The sequence below is a fragment of the Squalius cephalus genome (assembly GCF_949319135.1).
Source record: "Squalius cephalus genome assembly, chromosome: 20".
NCBI lineage: Eukaryota > Metazoa > Chordata > Actinopteri > Cypriniformes > Leuciscidae > Squalius > Squalius cephalus.
Genome location: NC_137141.1, coordinates 27,632,200 through 27,648,782, shown reverse-complemented (window position 1 = coordinate 27,648,782; position 16,583 = coordinate 27,632,200). Strand labels below are relative to the sequence as shown.

The following is a 16,583-nucleotide window of genomic DNA, read 5'->3' as shown; positions in this document are numbered from 1 at the left end:
AATTATTGAAAAAGATCAGTATTACCAAATTCAGTTTTTTTTGCAAACGCAGCTGCTCCAGATGGTATTTCCAAATTGAGTTTGTGGGAGTCAGTGCATGTGTTCCTGTAAATTCCTTCCTGTCTATATCCTGTTTCAAACCTAATTGGTAAGCCACTGTATTGAGTGGAAACTTTTCAGTTGAACCTTTTATTCATTTATTGGACAGCTGTTAGCAGATGCTGTGGGTTTTCTTGTTTCTTGATTTTCGCATTCAAATGTGACGCATGGAATCAGTGCTTTCCCATTTTTCATACTTTGCTTCAATGAAAATGGGTGGAACATTTGAATTTAAGTCTGTTTAAATCTGCAAAATAATTATTATCTGCATTATATCAATTCCCAGATCTGTACACACACATTACACAACACACTTTTATAAGCAATTATGCCTATAAAAACAAATGCAGCTATGTAGGTAATTCCTGCAACATCTTTCATCAATAGAAGTGAAGAATGCTTTCTTTCTTAAATGCCAGTCACATCAAAATGTGAGAGGGCATCTCCATCATGTCATCCTTTGGTTTTAGTTTAGATACAGACAGAACTCATTGTCCTCCTGTTGGTTTAATGGAAAGTTGTTTAACCCTCATTATTCCTTTTTATCTATTTTTTTCTTTCTCTGTCCCCAACTCTTACCGTCTCTCATGCACTTTTACTGGCTGTGTCCATTATAAAACCCTGTGTCTTCCAGATGGCTACCCCACAAGCTGTTTGAATGTGCAGACTCTGTTACATAATGCCACTTTTTGTCTATACTGTTTAGGGGCATTGCGTAATCTTGGGAGTCAGAATTGGGGGCCATTCTCCTTGTCTGTCAGGATTCCTGGCAGGCATGAACCTCGACCATAGTTGCAAGATGTTTTTTTCGCTCTTGTTGCAAGGTTTGCAAGAAGAAAGACCTAAGCCATCATGTAATTATACTTGTTTTATACTAGTCTTTAAACTCACATTATTCTGATTCGACCTACCCGAAGGCCTATAATTTGTCTCCATAAATTTGCTCTACCTGGAGACGCATCAAGGGAAATTGAATGCTGCTGCTTGTATTTTTCCCCTCTAGATTGTTCATAAATCAACCCATGCATGTATTATTAGAATTTATTGAAATAAAAAAATCTGAATTGTAACTGGGCGAATCTTACAAAAATAAATGTCTGGGTCAGATTTCACCTCTAAATCAAAAGACAAAAAAAACAAAAAAATTTGTAGCATAATTAAAATGATGCTTATTTTAGGACCATTGTTTTTGTTTTGTTTTTGTATTGTGATTTAGTTTCTGGGCTCTATTTTTATGACAATTAACATTACCCCCAAATTCCTATTAAAGTAAGTTTTTCCCAGCATTTCCTAATATTTTCCAATGTCGATTTAGATTTGTTTTACAGTATTACAGTTAAATTACTGTATTTACAGTTTTTTTTTACTATTTAAATCAGCATGAATTAGCCTAAAAGTCAGCACAGAAAAGGCAGCCATAGTAATGTAAATTCAGTTTAAATATTTAAGTATTATATACATATTTTTCATATTATGGTAATGAATACTGTTGCATTAATGAGAACTGAACTGAGAAATGGGCTTAATTGTCATGAAAAAATTACAATGCAAAAGATCCCCTTGTAGTCAATAATTGTATCCCTTAAAACTCATCTTTGATTAACAAATTGTTGTAACAAATAACGTATAAGTGTGATCGTCAACGAGTTGTGTGAGTGAGTGGAGGCGGGGCTAATTTGCATTTTCATAGAACTGCATTTACTAAACGAGGCAAGGGTGTCGTTACATTCAAGCTATTTTAAGGCATGAAGACATTTTTTTTCAAGGAAAAAACGTTTAAATTTGTACTTTTGGTAGTTTGTGACGTCAGAAACACCAGCGATTTCAAACCTCGTTTTTGAGACAGTCTTTGGTTCACTGCAGATTTAAGGAGAAAATACTCAGCAATGGTGTCGACTTATGGATTTACATATGGTTTGTCTCAAAGCATATTAAAAACACCACATAGACATATAAACAAATTAAAAGCTTGATTTACACCACAAGGGGACTAGTTTAAGCAACAATTTCTTACTTTTGATTGTGGAATACAACCTGATCCTGGCATGTTTATGTTAATAGGTTTCATGATATCCACACAACCACTGAAATGTGTGGATCACTGATCCAGGATCAGTAGTGTTTTTATATTGACTATAATAGGCAAGGCAAGGCAAGGCAAGGCAAGGCAAGTTTATTTATATAGCACATTTCATACACAATGGCAATTCAAAGTGCTTTACATAAAAGAAATTAAAATAATAAAAAGAAATAAGACTAATTAAAACAGTTAAGAAAAATAAAAAAAATAAAATACAGTACAGTACAAACAGTCGGACGAACATTGGCACAGTGCTCATTCAGTAAATGCATAGCTAAACAGATGTGTTTTGAGTCTAGATTTGAAAGTGACTACTGTAGGAGCACGTCTGATCTCCTCTGGAAGCTGGTTCCAGCTGCGGCTGGCATAATAGCTAAAAGCAGACTCGCCATGCTTAGAGTGAACCCTTGGTATTTCTAGCTGATATGATCCTAGTGATCTGAGTGATCTGTTGGGTTTATATTCAGTGAGCATATCTGCAATGTATTGAGGTCCTAGGCCATTGAATGATTTATATACCAGTAATAATACTTTAAAATCAATCCTAAATTTAACTGGGAGCCAGTGTAAAGACCTGAGGACTGGTGTGATATGTTCATATTTTCTAGTTCTGCTCAGAATCCTGGCGGCAGCGTTCTGTATGAGCTGCAACTGTCTTATGGTCTTTTTGGGAAGGCCAGTGAGGAGTCCATTACAATAATCCACCCTGCTGGTGATGAAAGCATGCACAAGTTTCTCTAAGTCTTGTCTGGAAACAAAGCATCTAATTCTTGCAATATTTTTCAGATGATAGTATGCTGATTTAGTTATTGCTTTGACATGACTACTGAAACTAAGGTCTGACTCTAGTGTCACACCAAGATTCCTGACTTGATTTTTAGTTGTTTGACACCTAGAGTGAAGGTATGCATTCACCTTGAGAACTTCATCTTTGTTTCCAAATGCAATGACTTCAGTTTTGTCTATGTTTAACTGAAGAAAGTTTTGACACATCCAACTTTTGACTTCATCAATGCATTGGCACAGGGAGTCAATGGGGCTGTAATCGTTAGGCGATAGGGCTAAGTAGAGCTGTGTGTCGTCTGCATAGCTGTGGTAAGAGATTTGGTTCTTTCTCATTATTTGGCTCATTGGGAGCATATACAGGTTGAACAGGAGTGGCGCAAGAATTGAGCCTTGAGGGACTCCGCATGTCATGGATGTCCACTCAGACTTATGGTCTCCTATACTCACATAATAACCTCTCCCATCTAAGTATGACCTGAACCATTTTAGGACTATCCCAGAAAGCCCCACCCAGTTTTCCAGCCTGTCAAGAAGTATGTTATGATCGACAGTGTCAAATGCAGCACTGAGGTCGAGTAGTACCAGCACTGATAGTTTGCCTGAATCAGTATTTAAGCGAATATCGTTTATTATCTTTATGAGCGCTGTCTCTGTGCTGTGGTGCGGTCGGAAACCAGATTGAAAATTGTCAAAGGATCCATTCGAGCTTAAGAATTGGAATAGGGAATAGGGAATAGGGAAACTAAGAGGCTGAGCTCCACGAGGCAGCATTGATTTGTACTGACAGCCGTGGGCAGCACAGTAGCAGCCCAGAGCATACAGTACATGCAGCTCTCATTCAGGCCAGAACACTGAAAATCATGAGGTTGCTTAATTTATATCAAGAGGAAACTGCGCTAGACTGAAGAGACCGACATCTTGCCATGCCTTGCGTCAGCAGAGCCACATCTGGGCCTAAACCACACCCAGCCTTTCCGCACTCCTGTTAGGAAATTCACAAGCCACTGTAAATTGGAAAACCAAGCTCGCAATCAGACGCCTATTGAGATTTGTTTGGAGAAGGAACTGCCATTTAAGGAGTTGATGGTTACGGGCAGCGTCTCAAAGAAAGGCACTGTTTGCCACCATAGAAGAGTAGGGTCATTAACAGAGCTACAAAACATGATTTGAGCGCAGAACATGCTATTTATAGTCTGAAAAAGCTGAGGATCATGGGAACTAACCACAGCAATCATCTCCCTGGTTAATTGAGCCAGGAAGTGCATGTAATGATTTTTGTGTACATTTGACAGCATGATTTGACCCAGTTTTATCTTGGTTTGCGTATGGCCTGCAGGCCCTCAGGTGCAAGGCTAGCGGGTCAGGCTGTAATCAGTGACTCGAAGCAAAGCGCCATGTTGGACCCAGATGGCGCGCATCATGTTGCTTTTGCAGTAGGAGAGGATACAGTCAGGGAGAGAACGGGTTCATTGTAGTGCTCTCTCTGAACAGATGGGTCCACATTATTGGCTGCTGAAGTGGAATCAAATCTGTCCTTGCCTTTCAAATTGATTTCCATGTGTACGACCACAGTGAGTAGAAAGATATATAACACATGTCATTTTGCCAATCGTTTGAGTCCTAATCGGTTAGGGACTTGCATGGCTGGTTCTTCAAACCAAGTACAATTAATGTCAAGCCAGTGCCACCCATTGACTTGTATGTTCATATTCTTTTTTATATATATATAGTTTTGCTTTTTCAGTTCTATAAAAATCATTTTTAACATACAGAAAGTGTCTGCTGAGGATAATGGACTAGGTTTTAGAGTGCATTCCTGTTGCGGAGCCCGTAGGGTGTTCAGCTGTGTAAATGTTGTTGAGGCCTAGTGCTGTTTATTTGTGATTACAGCTCAGCATATAACAGACCTTCCTTATCATTCTCTCCTTGCATATTATGCACAATATTCTAAAGAAAATGTTTGTCTTCATAATCTTTAATCTAAAAGAATAACAAATTGGAGTAAACTATTAGCTCTAGAAATCAGTGTCATTTTTTTATTGATAAGTTTTCAATATCAAGAAACTGTTTTTGTACAGCTAAAATAACTGATAGCAGCTAAAACATGCAGCCATTTAAGTTATGTCCATGCCCAATGTCCAACCTTCTGTTTTTGACCACAACCTTGTACTGAATTATAGGTTAAACCCACCTAACTGACCCTTCACTAAATCCCTCCTTATACTTACTGAAGCCATAGCCTTGTGGGTAGCGCTCTGACATATAGCGTTTGGGTATCCGAGTTCAAGTCCTGGCATGTGGTCCGTTCCCTTCTGCTCTCCTATTACATCCTGTCATTGCTTCAACTGCCTTATCAATAATAAAGGCCCAAGTTTTATTGACTAATTCTACCTTAACAACCTTTGTTGTCCTTCATTTTCATAGAAAAGCTTTTATTTTCAAATGTAAGTCTATGGATTGTTTGAACGTTTGGATAGTTTTTATGGAAATTATCCAAAAATATGTTAAAACATTGGCTACCTTCTGTCTCTATTATAAGCTAGCTACAGAGAGGATAAAAGTGGCATTTCTTCAGTTCATCTTACAGCTCTCTTACAAAAGGGATGTTCTGTAAAGCTTGTCTGAATTAGCAAGGAGGTGGAGAGAAGGGTCAATCACATCAGTTTCAAAAATGATAAGCCATGATGGCTAAAGAGAGACGCTAATAACTACGAACACGGTGTCCCTATGTTCTAGAGTAATAGAGGCATATGTTGTGCCTAGACAAACTTAATAAGAGTGATTAAATGGAGACTGATGTTGATGCATCTCTCTCACGGCTTGAGTTTTCTGGCAGTGTAGGACTTTTTGAGAGCCTCTTCTATTCTGGAACAACCCCAGGATATTGGGCATGACATGTTTACAGAGAAACGTATTTATGCAACATTAGGTTCATAAATCTTGCTCTGTGTTGTTGACTTCATTAAATCTCATGTGACTCTCGTTGGTTAGAGAGAGTTGTGTGTTGTGACTGATTTGCTTTTGAAATGATTGCTGACTGCATAGTGTAGTTCCATTAGCCCACATCCAAACCTGCTGAGATGGCACAAGCTCATTCGTGTGAAGTCGCTGAGGGTTTTGTTTATTCTCCCTTCGCGCCCCAGCCAGAACACATTAAACGAACCTCTGTGTTGCTCACGGATCAGTTGACCCGATCCTTGGTTGTTAGAAGTGTTCTCATCTGATTTAATTGTGAGAGCAAACTGAGGGAAAACACAACCCATGGCTGACAGGAGATGTTACCTCTATAGACCGTACCGGCAGGACTAAAGAGATTACCTCTGCAATTCAAAACAAAGCACTACGCTGCTTATCTGCAATCAGGTGTACATATTGCACTCTTAACCTCTGCTTGTACCTCTGAGCTGGTCTCATTAGAGCTGGTCATTGGGAGGTATTGCAGCCTCTCGTATAATCTTACACAACCGCCCATTACGGCTCTCATGCATCTACGCCTCGCATCCAAGGTAACCTGACTCTCTAATGAAACACTCTCTGGTCTCCCTTGTCTCTCCGGTCGAATGGATCCCCTCAGGGACGTACGAGATGACAGTGCTGTTAGGATATCACTATAGCCGTTTCTGTTGGAAAGCAGAAACCAAGCTTGCAATTTCTTTTCTGCGGACAAAGCTGCTTGTAAATATACCACCCAAGACACTGATTTCCTTTGGCCGTAGTAAAAGGATGTGTGTTAGACTGTGACTAGAGGTCGTCCAGGGGTATTCTGCTTGATGAGCGATTAGCGATTCCCTCCGCCCACGCCAAGCAACACCAATAACTGAAACGGCTTCCCAGCAACCTCACACTTGTACAACAACAGAAGCCCTTTTAATGGCAGCTCTGTTCATCTGCACTTCGTCAACCACAACGTACACACACTTATCGTTGTATAGTACTCACTGGCTTTGGCTTCTTCCCTGTGGAGACGGTCTCTCTCTTTATATCCAGTTGGGCCATTGCCTGTGAAATCACACTTATGTTGGATTAGCCTCCTGCTGTAAACCAGTGATTTATACTGTCTGGGCCTCTGTCGCTCCAATGTGAGCTTAGACTTTACTAGGCAATCAAATGTATAATGTTATAAGACGTAAAATAAAATGTTAAAAAATCCTGCAGACTCAAGAAGGGACCCACATTTTATAGAGACCAGAACTTGAGGGTGGACTAATTTGACTTGGGCCAGTAAAGGCATTGATATACCCACGGTATCTAAGTTCTTTGCTTAAGGCCCCGATATACTTCAATCGAAATCGAAGAACGAACTGCTGTGACATCATTTCGAACAAAATCAAGCCAAAACGAACTTCGTTTGGAGTTCGTTTTGGGAGTTCAAAACAGCTTACCAAAGCGAACTTTCCAGAAAAGTTTGCTTCAGCTGGTAAACACCTTTGTTCTACCATTGGTCCGTGGCGATTACGTAATGGGTAGGTGTGGCTCTGAGGCTCCACCTTCTTTCACATGGAAATCTTTTCCGCTTCATTTCTCTTCCCGAGTCTGTTGCGATCAGACGTCTGTGAGTGAAAACATGAACACACTAGAGGAGCTGCTTTATAGTAGAAAATGAAGTTGTACTTCTGATGAAACGAGACACTGACACTGTTTTTCATGTTTAATACGGTAAAGCTGCTTGATTTTAAGCAATTACTGAATAAAGTGATTTTTATATATAAACGTGACTTTACTAGAGTGCTGAATTGCAGAGCTTGTGCAAACATATCCACATTGCAATGATCAGATGCTTTTCTTATGCTTTATTAAAAAAAGCTTGCTGTCTTCTCAATTTTGTTGTGTTTATTTTGTTACCGAGAGGAAAGCATGCAGCACATATCTAAATATTCATCTAACGTTGCTCTCAGCAGTGTGGGCGGCATGAGGTGATCGATAACAGTATATCGCTGGTCATGTATTTTGAACTTTCGATTTTTATTTCGATTTACCCCTAAACAAAGAATGAAAACGAAGAATGAACTTCGCCTTGAGTATATCTGGGCCTCTAGGGGTAAAAAGTTTGAAATACCTTTGCACCAGTATACTGTTAGCGAACATCTACATGTCCTGGAGATTATCACACTTTTTAAAGATCCATGCCCACACATTTCAAATTGTTCCTCTGCCTCCATATGTGGATATAGTTGGGTATCTCAGTGAAGTAGGAGTTTTTGCTTTACTTTAGCTGTAAAAAAACTACTCCTCTGATGGTGAAACTGATCTCTGCTATATTGACCTAGACCTCCCCCCAAGGGACGGACTAAGAGGGCTGTTAAACAGACTGAACGAAAACAATGCTTTTCCAGGCGGGAAAGCAAGGAAGGAGAGGAAAACAGGAGGAAATGAACTGTTCTCTCCAGCCGATTGTGCCCCTTTTTGATAAGCGAAGGTGTTTCCTCCAGAGTGAGAGAGTTGTCCCAGCAGGCCAGTGTTATGCATTGTCTTGAGAGTGAGGTATATAAATGGAAAGAGTAATATTAGGTCTGAGGAAGTCTCCCGGGACCCTCCTGAAGAAACAGGACAGGAGGGGTAATGGAGAAGTGGGTCTCTGTACTAAATGTCATCACTTAGCTGTCCGGCTGTAATAGCCCCCTGCCACTGCATTTCCTTGTGTTGCATGTCAACACGTTTCTGCTTAGAAATTAAACGCTGTGACTCCGGACCCCTCATCATGAGGCCAGTACTTTTCATTGTTTTTATGGAATATGATCTCACATTGATTGTCAAAATGAAAATGCACAGACCAGCAAACATCCTCAAAATATAAAGCTAGCCTGGCTCTGAAAACTATACAAATCCACCAATAATAATCTTGTGTGTAGACTCTCGCTCACTTTTGCCTTCACGACAGGGAGAGGCTCTTTGTTTTAACCTTCTGAGGAAATGCACAACATACTTTGGTACATACTTTAAGGATTGTGGATTCTCAGACAGGAATTTTCCATGGCATATTCATAGCTAATCAGGAGCTGCAGGCATTAATATTTTAGTGGAAGGGAAACTTACAGCATAAAACTAGCTTCAAAATCCTTCTACACTATGTTAAGATAAGAGATTCTAGGGTGTGGTTACGGGCAGGTTCACTATCAGCAGCAACACAATATTATCACAAATTCACAATATGACGCATATACTGCTTTCAAAGTTGCATACTCCCTGAGTAGATACTTTTTATTGAGTACTTAAAACCATTTTAAAAAGTGAGATCTATATGAATGACTGTAACCTGGATATTCATTGTGTCATTGTCATGTGGCCTACCTGTGAGTTGCCTCACTTCACTTCCATTCACAAATCCTCTCCTGTGGCCTCTTGGGATAGTGAAATGTCCATTGGATGCACACCTCAGAATCTCGCCAGTAGTAGTATTTCATCTACTATATAGTAGGGAAGAATGCATTCAGATATAGCCATAGTCTATTATAATAAAAAAGTGAAAGTGGCATGCATGGAATTTGCCTGTTAACCCATCCAAGTTAGTGCACACACATTAAGAGTAGTGAGTAGTGAGTAGTGAGTAGTGAGTAGTGAGTAGTGAGTAGTGAGTAGTGAGTAGTGAGTAGTGAGTAGTGAGTAGTGAGTAGTGAGTAGTGAACACACACACACACACACACACACACACACACTGCAAACCGTGAACACACACACCCGGAGCAGTGGGTAGCCATCTTTGCTGTGGTGCACAGGGGGCGATTGGGGGTTAGGTGCCTTGCTCAAGGGCACCTCAGTTATTTCCTGCCGGTATTGAGAATTCAACCCAAATTATGTGTCTCATTTGAAATTCTAAGACATGCATCACTGTTATTGCTACTCAGAGTTAGGGATTTGAACAAGCGCCTAACCCTAAGTTTTAACCATTAGTGTTATGTACATGAATTAAACCTCAAATTCTGAGGTGAAAAATCCCATAGCAATGCCTCAATACCCTAGTAACTCTCTAATAATTACACTGACTTGGCATCCACTGACCAACCCTTGGACAGGTTTTTCATGTGCAAACTCACATTTTCTTATCAAAAAGTGTAAAAACCAATCTTTCTCTCTTTTTCATCTCCCAGCTGAGAAGGTGTCGTCACTGGGGAAGGACTGGCACAAGTTCTGTCTGAAGTGCGAGCGCTGCAGTAAGACCCTGACAGCGGGTGGCCATGCTGAGGTAAGACTCACTACTAGATCTCACACTACCTCTCTGCAGTCTAGTTGGGGAAACTCAAACTCCAGCAGCTGAGTATTGACTTTATGGCACTGCACGTTTCCATCAGAGGATCGGTGCTCTATTTGAAGAGTTCAGCACTAGAACTGAGGCCTGTCACGTGGCATTATGTGTGTCGGGTGCTAGCGTGACATAACGTTTTAAGAGGTAGTAAATATGAAACAATCATGAAAATACAAAGGCAAACCAAACCGTCACAAAGCCTATTCCATGCTACAATAAGCATTTTCCCTTCTTTTTTGTTTTGGAAAGCTGTTGTAATCATGCCTCGTGATTGCTCGTTTTCAGTGATTTGTTGAAAACTTGCTGGACAGCTTTGTACGTCCTGGGTGTTCCTGTGTGCATGACTGTGAGCCAAATTAAATTCTCCGCGACCTTCCAGCATCCTGTTACATCACACTGTGATGACTGTGTCTAGATCGGAATGGCAGCAGAGGGCAAAGGACAGGGATGTGATGTTTTAGAGCCAGAGGAATTGTCGCCATCATGTTGCCTTGAGTCTGTATTCCACAAGGATAAGAGTAGGAAACAGAAGTGTTGCATTTACTCCAGGAAGAGTCACAAATAGAAGGAATTCTCTCTGTAATCTCTGTGTAAGCATATTAACATCCTCACAGCTCACATCAGCCTAAATGTGGATGTAGGTCAGGTTGCCATGTTGAGATTTCTGTTGGTTGTTACATGGTACAGGAATGAAGATGGGTTTGTGAAGACGGGTAAAGCACATGTGCATTTCTCTTTAAGACCATTGACTGAAGTTAAGATGATCACCCGTTAGTGTCCTCAATGGATTTAAGCAGGGTAAAGCGAGATGATTTATGGGAATAGGGGTGGATGTGATTCTTGGTTCTGGGAAAAGTGTGGGCTGGTGAGCTGCTCTATATGACCAGTGAGAGTTGACCAGTGAGAACTGTAATGGGAGCTGGTGGACTACGTGTTATATCTGACTTAGACATCACACCCACGGACTATTCGCTGTCCATCTAATGCATATTTCACTCAAAAATGTTCTCAAAACAGCAAGATCCGATCTTGATTTTGCAATTTACAGGAGTCAAGATGTGTGCATCAGAGGCCCTGTTTACACCTGGAATTAAGATGCGCTTTGGTCAATCGGATCACAAGTAGACGAGGCAGACACATTCCCGTTTACACCTCGTGTTTTAATCCGTCTCTTTTATCCACTTTAAACCACTTCTGTCTTTATTTCTTTAAGGGGAGAATTTATGAGCAGGTAAATGTATCAGGGTTTTTTTCAGATCAATCAATAATGGACAAAATAAGCTCAAGCAATTTACACATGAACGCGAGACGATGGAAAAATATATGGAGAGCAGCAGCTTTAGTTTCTGCTCTGAAAGCCACAAGATCACGCAGAACTCTGTGAGTGCATGTTCGAAATCAGAGATGGTGAGAGAACATTGTTATTGGTACGTTTTTCGTCTTCAAACCAAACAAAGTTTAAATCCTGTCTGGCTAGCACGCTTCCCATAATGTTTACGCATTAGTTCGGTAGGTGGAGAGTGTACTTTTGTGGCTGTTTGAACACATTCGCCCACATGAGCGTTTACACCACAAAAGCAGTCCGGACAAATGCGTTTGACTACTTTTGGAAGTGGTCGAAAGTGGACAAGCTCAAAACGTTTTAGACCCCGTTTACACCTGTATTTAGCGTCGTCCACTTGTGATCCCATCGACCAAAACACATCTTAATACCAGGTGTAAACGGTAAAAGTGGGTGAGCTGAAGCGATAATAACTTTAGAGACCGTTGACCACCATTTGCCAATGCAGAGTGACTCCATGTAGTGATTTGCTAATGGGAGTGCAGATAGTGAAGCTCACATGATCTGCCGTTGAATACTGCAGTCAGAGTTAGAACGCCTGCTGGCAAACTAACTAGTAATTCAGAGAATTGATGACCTCCAGTGATTTAAAATGCTGTCTGTGTAACAGCATCTTTAGGGTCTAAACTTGGTTCTTTTTCAATCTGCCCGGAATCTGAACGGTCAAGATGTGCTATTGTTAGCGGTTTCACAGAAGAACTAGTCACTGGATTTGATGTTTATGAGGTTGATGGCATTTAATCTTTTAGAAGCAGCTAGTATATGTCCTTGAGCACACATTTCAGATTCCCCAATAGGATCTTTGCTAGAATAAGCTGTAAAGTTGACCAGACTTTATGCTAAAGTCACATGTGAGTCTAAACTTAGGAGTGTTGGTGAAGTCCTAAAATTCCCTGCTAGTCGTCAGGTTGGGCTACTACTTCAGGGTCCCGATTGATCTACACCAGAACCACCTCTGTAGTATTCCGGTGTAGCTTTTTATTGTTGCCTTTTTTAGAAGTATTAATTACAACATCATCAAGTTTTCCATCATGGGAATTGAGGCGGGAAGGTGTCTGCAGTCTTTGTTGGAATGTGGGGCTCATTACGCATTTCCCCCCCCCCCCTTGCATACTTCTGTACTGGCATATGGCCACTGTTCTCTGCCCTTTCCGTTCCTTTATCCTGACCTGCGCAGCTGAAACGGTCACACAGTTGCCGTCTGACGGTTCCCATGGCAACCCTTTCCCGCCATGGCCCTCACCAAAGGGGTCTGGGAGCAACTACCACTGAAGAATGATCTGTCCACAACCTTCCATATACACACACAGACACACACTCAAAGCACGCAAAGACACATGGAACAGCAACATAGACTAGTAACTGCTGTGAGTGTTATCAGGGAGAGGACACCAAGATAAGCACCGTCTGTGACATTTACTGTAGGATAGTGTACAAGCAGCGGGTTAAATCGGAAACTTAAGCCAGCAAACGCGCACTCGTTCACTTGTAGAGTCTTGATTGATGGAATATAATATATTGACTGGTTTTTATTCTGTTTTACATCCTCACAGCATGATGGGAAACCATACTGCCACAAGCCATGTTATGCTGCCCTCTTTGGTCCAAAAGGTGAGATAACACAATTAGCATTTCAAGTCCTGTGACATCAACACAGACCTTCTTTCATCTTTGCCATTTTTAAAAGGAATGAAAGCGAGCCTGTGAGGGATGGACATACATCTGTTTTTGAATTGTTATGCTGATGAAACACTGCAAAAATATCTTTCCAAGAAACTTTAATGGAACAGAAACTCCAGACAACATGAGCTGTGGAAAATTATAAGTGATCTATAGGAGCTTTACAGCTTTTTACAGCGCTATCTCTCACAGCCTCGCTTTCATACCTGTCATGGTGCTGCTCTGAATAAGGTCTATTAACATGTAAATAACTGTTCTGATCTCTGCCTATTTATATAGTGTATTAGGTTGTGAAATGATTGATTTGACTTAGATTTTTTGCTCTCTGGTACATATAGCCCATGGCAAAGAGTCTAAAAAATGAATAAATGGTTACATATAAAACATTGTTATTCTGAAAATAAAGAGTGCCCTCTGCTGGGCATTAGGAATCTTCTTTTCTTCCACTGGCAACACTTTACAATAAGTATCAATGTTATTAATGTAGGTTAATGTTAGATTATATACTATTGTTCATTGTTAATTATACAGTATGTACATAGTACATGAATGAGGTGCATGATAGTGGGATATTTTCATGAAAGTCTGGTCAATATGTAGGTGTGAACATTGGAGGTGCAGGATCATATGTGTATGAAAATCCCACCAACAATTCCCCACCCGGATCCACCGTGGACTCCGCACCCAAACCTCAGGAGAAATGGGTCCCAGCGTCTTCAAGGCTGCCATCTAAAGGTACAAACAACAGTAGAAATCAGCTGACTTATTCTGATCTGTACTGAATGTGTAAGCAGCAACATAGAGGTTATATGCATCTCCCGTCAGCTACTAACAATTGTGTTTTAAATGTTTTGCATTATGACGTATGACAAATTACAGTTTATTTGAATCATAGAGTGAATGCACCTCTCATTTCAGCTGGAAGCATCACCACCTTCTCCGGGGAAGCAAACCTTTGTCCCAGATGCAACAAGAAGGTCTATTTTGGTATGTTTCTCTCTGTCCTAATAACATTTCATACTGTGTCTTGGATTTTAATTATAGGGAATGAATAACAGGAAATGTAATGGAGCTAGCAGAATAACATGTTCTTTAACGTACTTACGGCAGCTGAGAAGGTGACATCACTGGGGAAGGACTGGCATCGCCCGTGTCTGCGCTGTGAAAGATGTAAAAAGACCCTGGCAGCAGGCAGCCACGCAGAGGTGAGAGGAAAATAAAGGTTGCTTATAGAAGTGCATAGATGGATGCCATGTTGTTTTTATTAATTCTGTCCATGTAAAAGAGCAGGGCATCTGTGGGTCATTAAGTAATAAATCAGTTTGCTGGAAATAAAGGCCATTAACAAGTATTAAAATCTTGATTTACAATTCCCAGTTTGTTTGTTTTTGTTGTTTTTGAAAATGTTCTTTGGGAGGAAGGCTGTACAATTAGTCGTAAATGAAATCTCAATATGACTTTGTGTGATAATTACACTGTGTAAAACGAATATTACTTTTGTGTAAACTTTCCTGTGTCCCCATAGAAGCCAATGAAATAATGTTTTACATACTGTACATGCATGTACACAATACATTTTTTAGCTGATGTGCAGGTCTTAAGAAATGAAAAGGCATTGAAAAAAATGAGTGTATTCAGTTGGTAGTGATATATACTTTTATCAACTGAATGCATGAATCTGTCCTAAAATGTGTTTTTATGTGTTATAGCACGATGGTCAGCCCTACTGCCATAAGCCGTGTTATGCTGTCCTCTTCGGCCCAAAAGGTACCGTGAGACTTTTCAACTCTAGGGGGCGCTATTGCTTCATTTTCTGACAATAATCTGGTTTCAAAATAGTATAGTTTTTTATTAGCATTAAAGATAAAGCAATTTTTTTTATCTTCTATGATCCTCTGCTTTCTTAATTTCTTGATAACTGTATATGTCCGAGTTAAATTGGTTATTAACCCAGTCTGATTGACTCTTTTGGGTTTCTAGGTGTAAACACTGGTGGGGTTGGCAGCTACATTTACGACAAGGAGCCCAACACGGAGGCTCAGCCTTGATTTTCAGTCTTTGGGAAGCCCAACTACACTACAACAACAGCCACTACCAGTACCTCACGCACTTTCACATATTGCCCCACTTTTTGCCTTATCATGGATCTTTCTGCAGAAAAGTGACACCACATGCTACAACCATGCCTTCAGCTCCAACTGCACCACTGACAGTCCCTTGGGCTCTTCTTATTGGTCCACTTGATAGTCCTCTACCCCGATTCCAACTGTCCGCAACAAGAGGAAAATCTGAGCTTCGTGATATACACGCACTGGTCAACATGATCGTTTCTGACTTGTCCTACAATTAATTTAAAGATCATTTATTTAATTGTATATACAATCTTTGTTTGTGTAGTTATTACAATGTTGCATATAGCTCCCCTACAAAGGACAAAACCAAGACCCCACTTTCACAATACTGCATGTACAGTAGGACGTGTGTGTAATGTGTGTTCTAGTAGCAGATAAAACAACAGAAGTTCACTTGGGGAGCTTTGTTTTATGCAGAGGAGCCGGGCTGTTTGAAAATCCTGCTGACAGAGAGCTGAATCTCTCCTTAGAGGCTTCGTGCAGATGCACATTCAGGAGCACATCATCATAAATCTAAAAAATATTCTCAAACCCAGATTTACTTTTTGGCCATATGGCAACATTCCTGAGTTAAAAAAAATTTAGGAGAAGTTCTTCAGGATGTACACGACAATAAAGTCAAATTGCCAAGCTCCTATTTTTAAGAGGAGGACAGATCCTGCTCCCGGAGGGCCACCGTCCTGCAGAGTTTAGCTTCAGCTCTAATTAAATACACCTGAACCAGCTAATCAAGGTCTTCCAGATTACTAGAAACTTTAGGCTGGTGTGTTGGGACAGGATGGAGCTAAATTCTGCAGGAGCAGCCCTGGACACCCCTGATTTATGGGGTAGCTAGTGGAAGTCCACAGGGACAGTTGGTGTATGTGATTGGTGCTTGGTGACCAAGTAGCTGCAGCTAATATTTCTGATGCCAATCTAATACTCGCATAACGCATGAAAATGGATTAAGGAAAAGATAAATCTTTTGTATTGTTTGTGATCTGAATATTTAGATGAACCCCAGTTTCTCAAAGTGTTGAAACTGAAGTATTACGTTTCCCTTTAGTTTGTAGTAAGTTCGACTACATTCTTACTGAATGTACATTTGTACTCTGACTGTAATTGTTGTTATTTTTGCTGTATCAGGCCTATTTTCTTTTGAGAACTTTCTTATGCAGAGCCTGCAAGTCAAGTCCTGCTGCCTCTGTATGTTTAATCCCATAATAAAGTTTACATAGTGCTTTT

At 40.4% G+C, this 16,583-nt stretch overlaps 1 protein-coding gene across 1 annotated transcript in view; it reads left to right on the top strand.

The window, feature by feature from the left end:
- crip2 (cysteine-rich protein 2) overlaps positions 1–16,583 on the top strand; it is a 20,354-nt gene extending 3,771 nt beyond the window's left edge. The window contains exons 2-8 of the mRNA XM_079852960.1: positions 10,051–10,145; positions 13,101–13,158; positions 13,828–13,962; positions 14,146–14,214; positions 14,338–14,432; positions 14,937–14,994; positions 15,208–16,583. Of these exons, the coding sequence (XP_079709086.1) occupies positions 10,051–10,145; positions 13,101–13,158; positions 13,828–13,962; positions 14,146–14,214; positions 14,338–14,432; positions 14,937–14,994; positions 15,208–15,275 (578 nt within the window). The 3' untranslated portion in view covers positions 15,276–16,583. The remainder of the gene's footprint in view (positions 1–10,050; positions 10,146–13,100; positions 13,159–13,827; positions 13,963–14,145; positions 14,215–14,337; positions 14,433–14,936; positions 14,995–15,207) is intronic.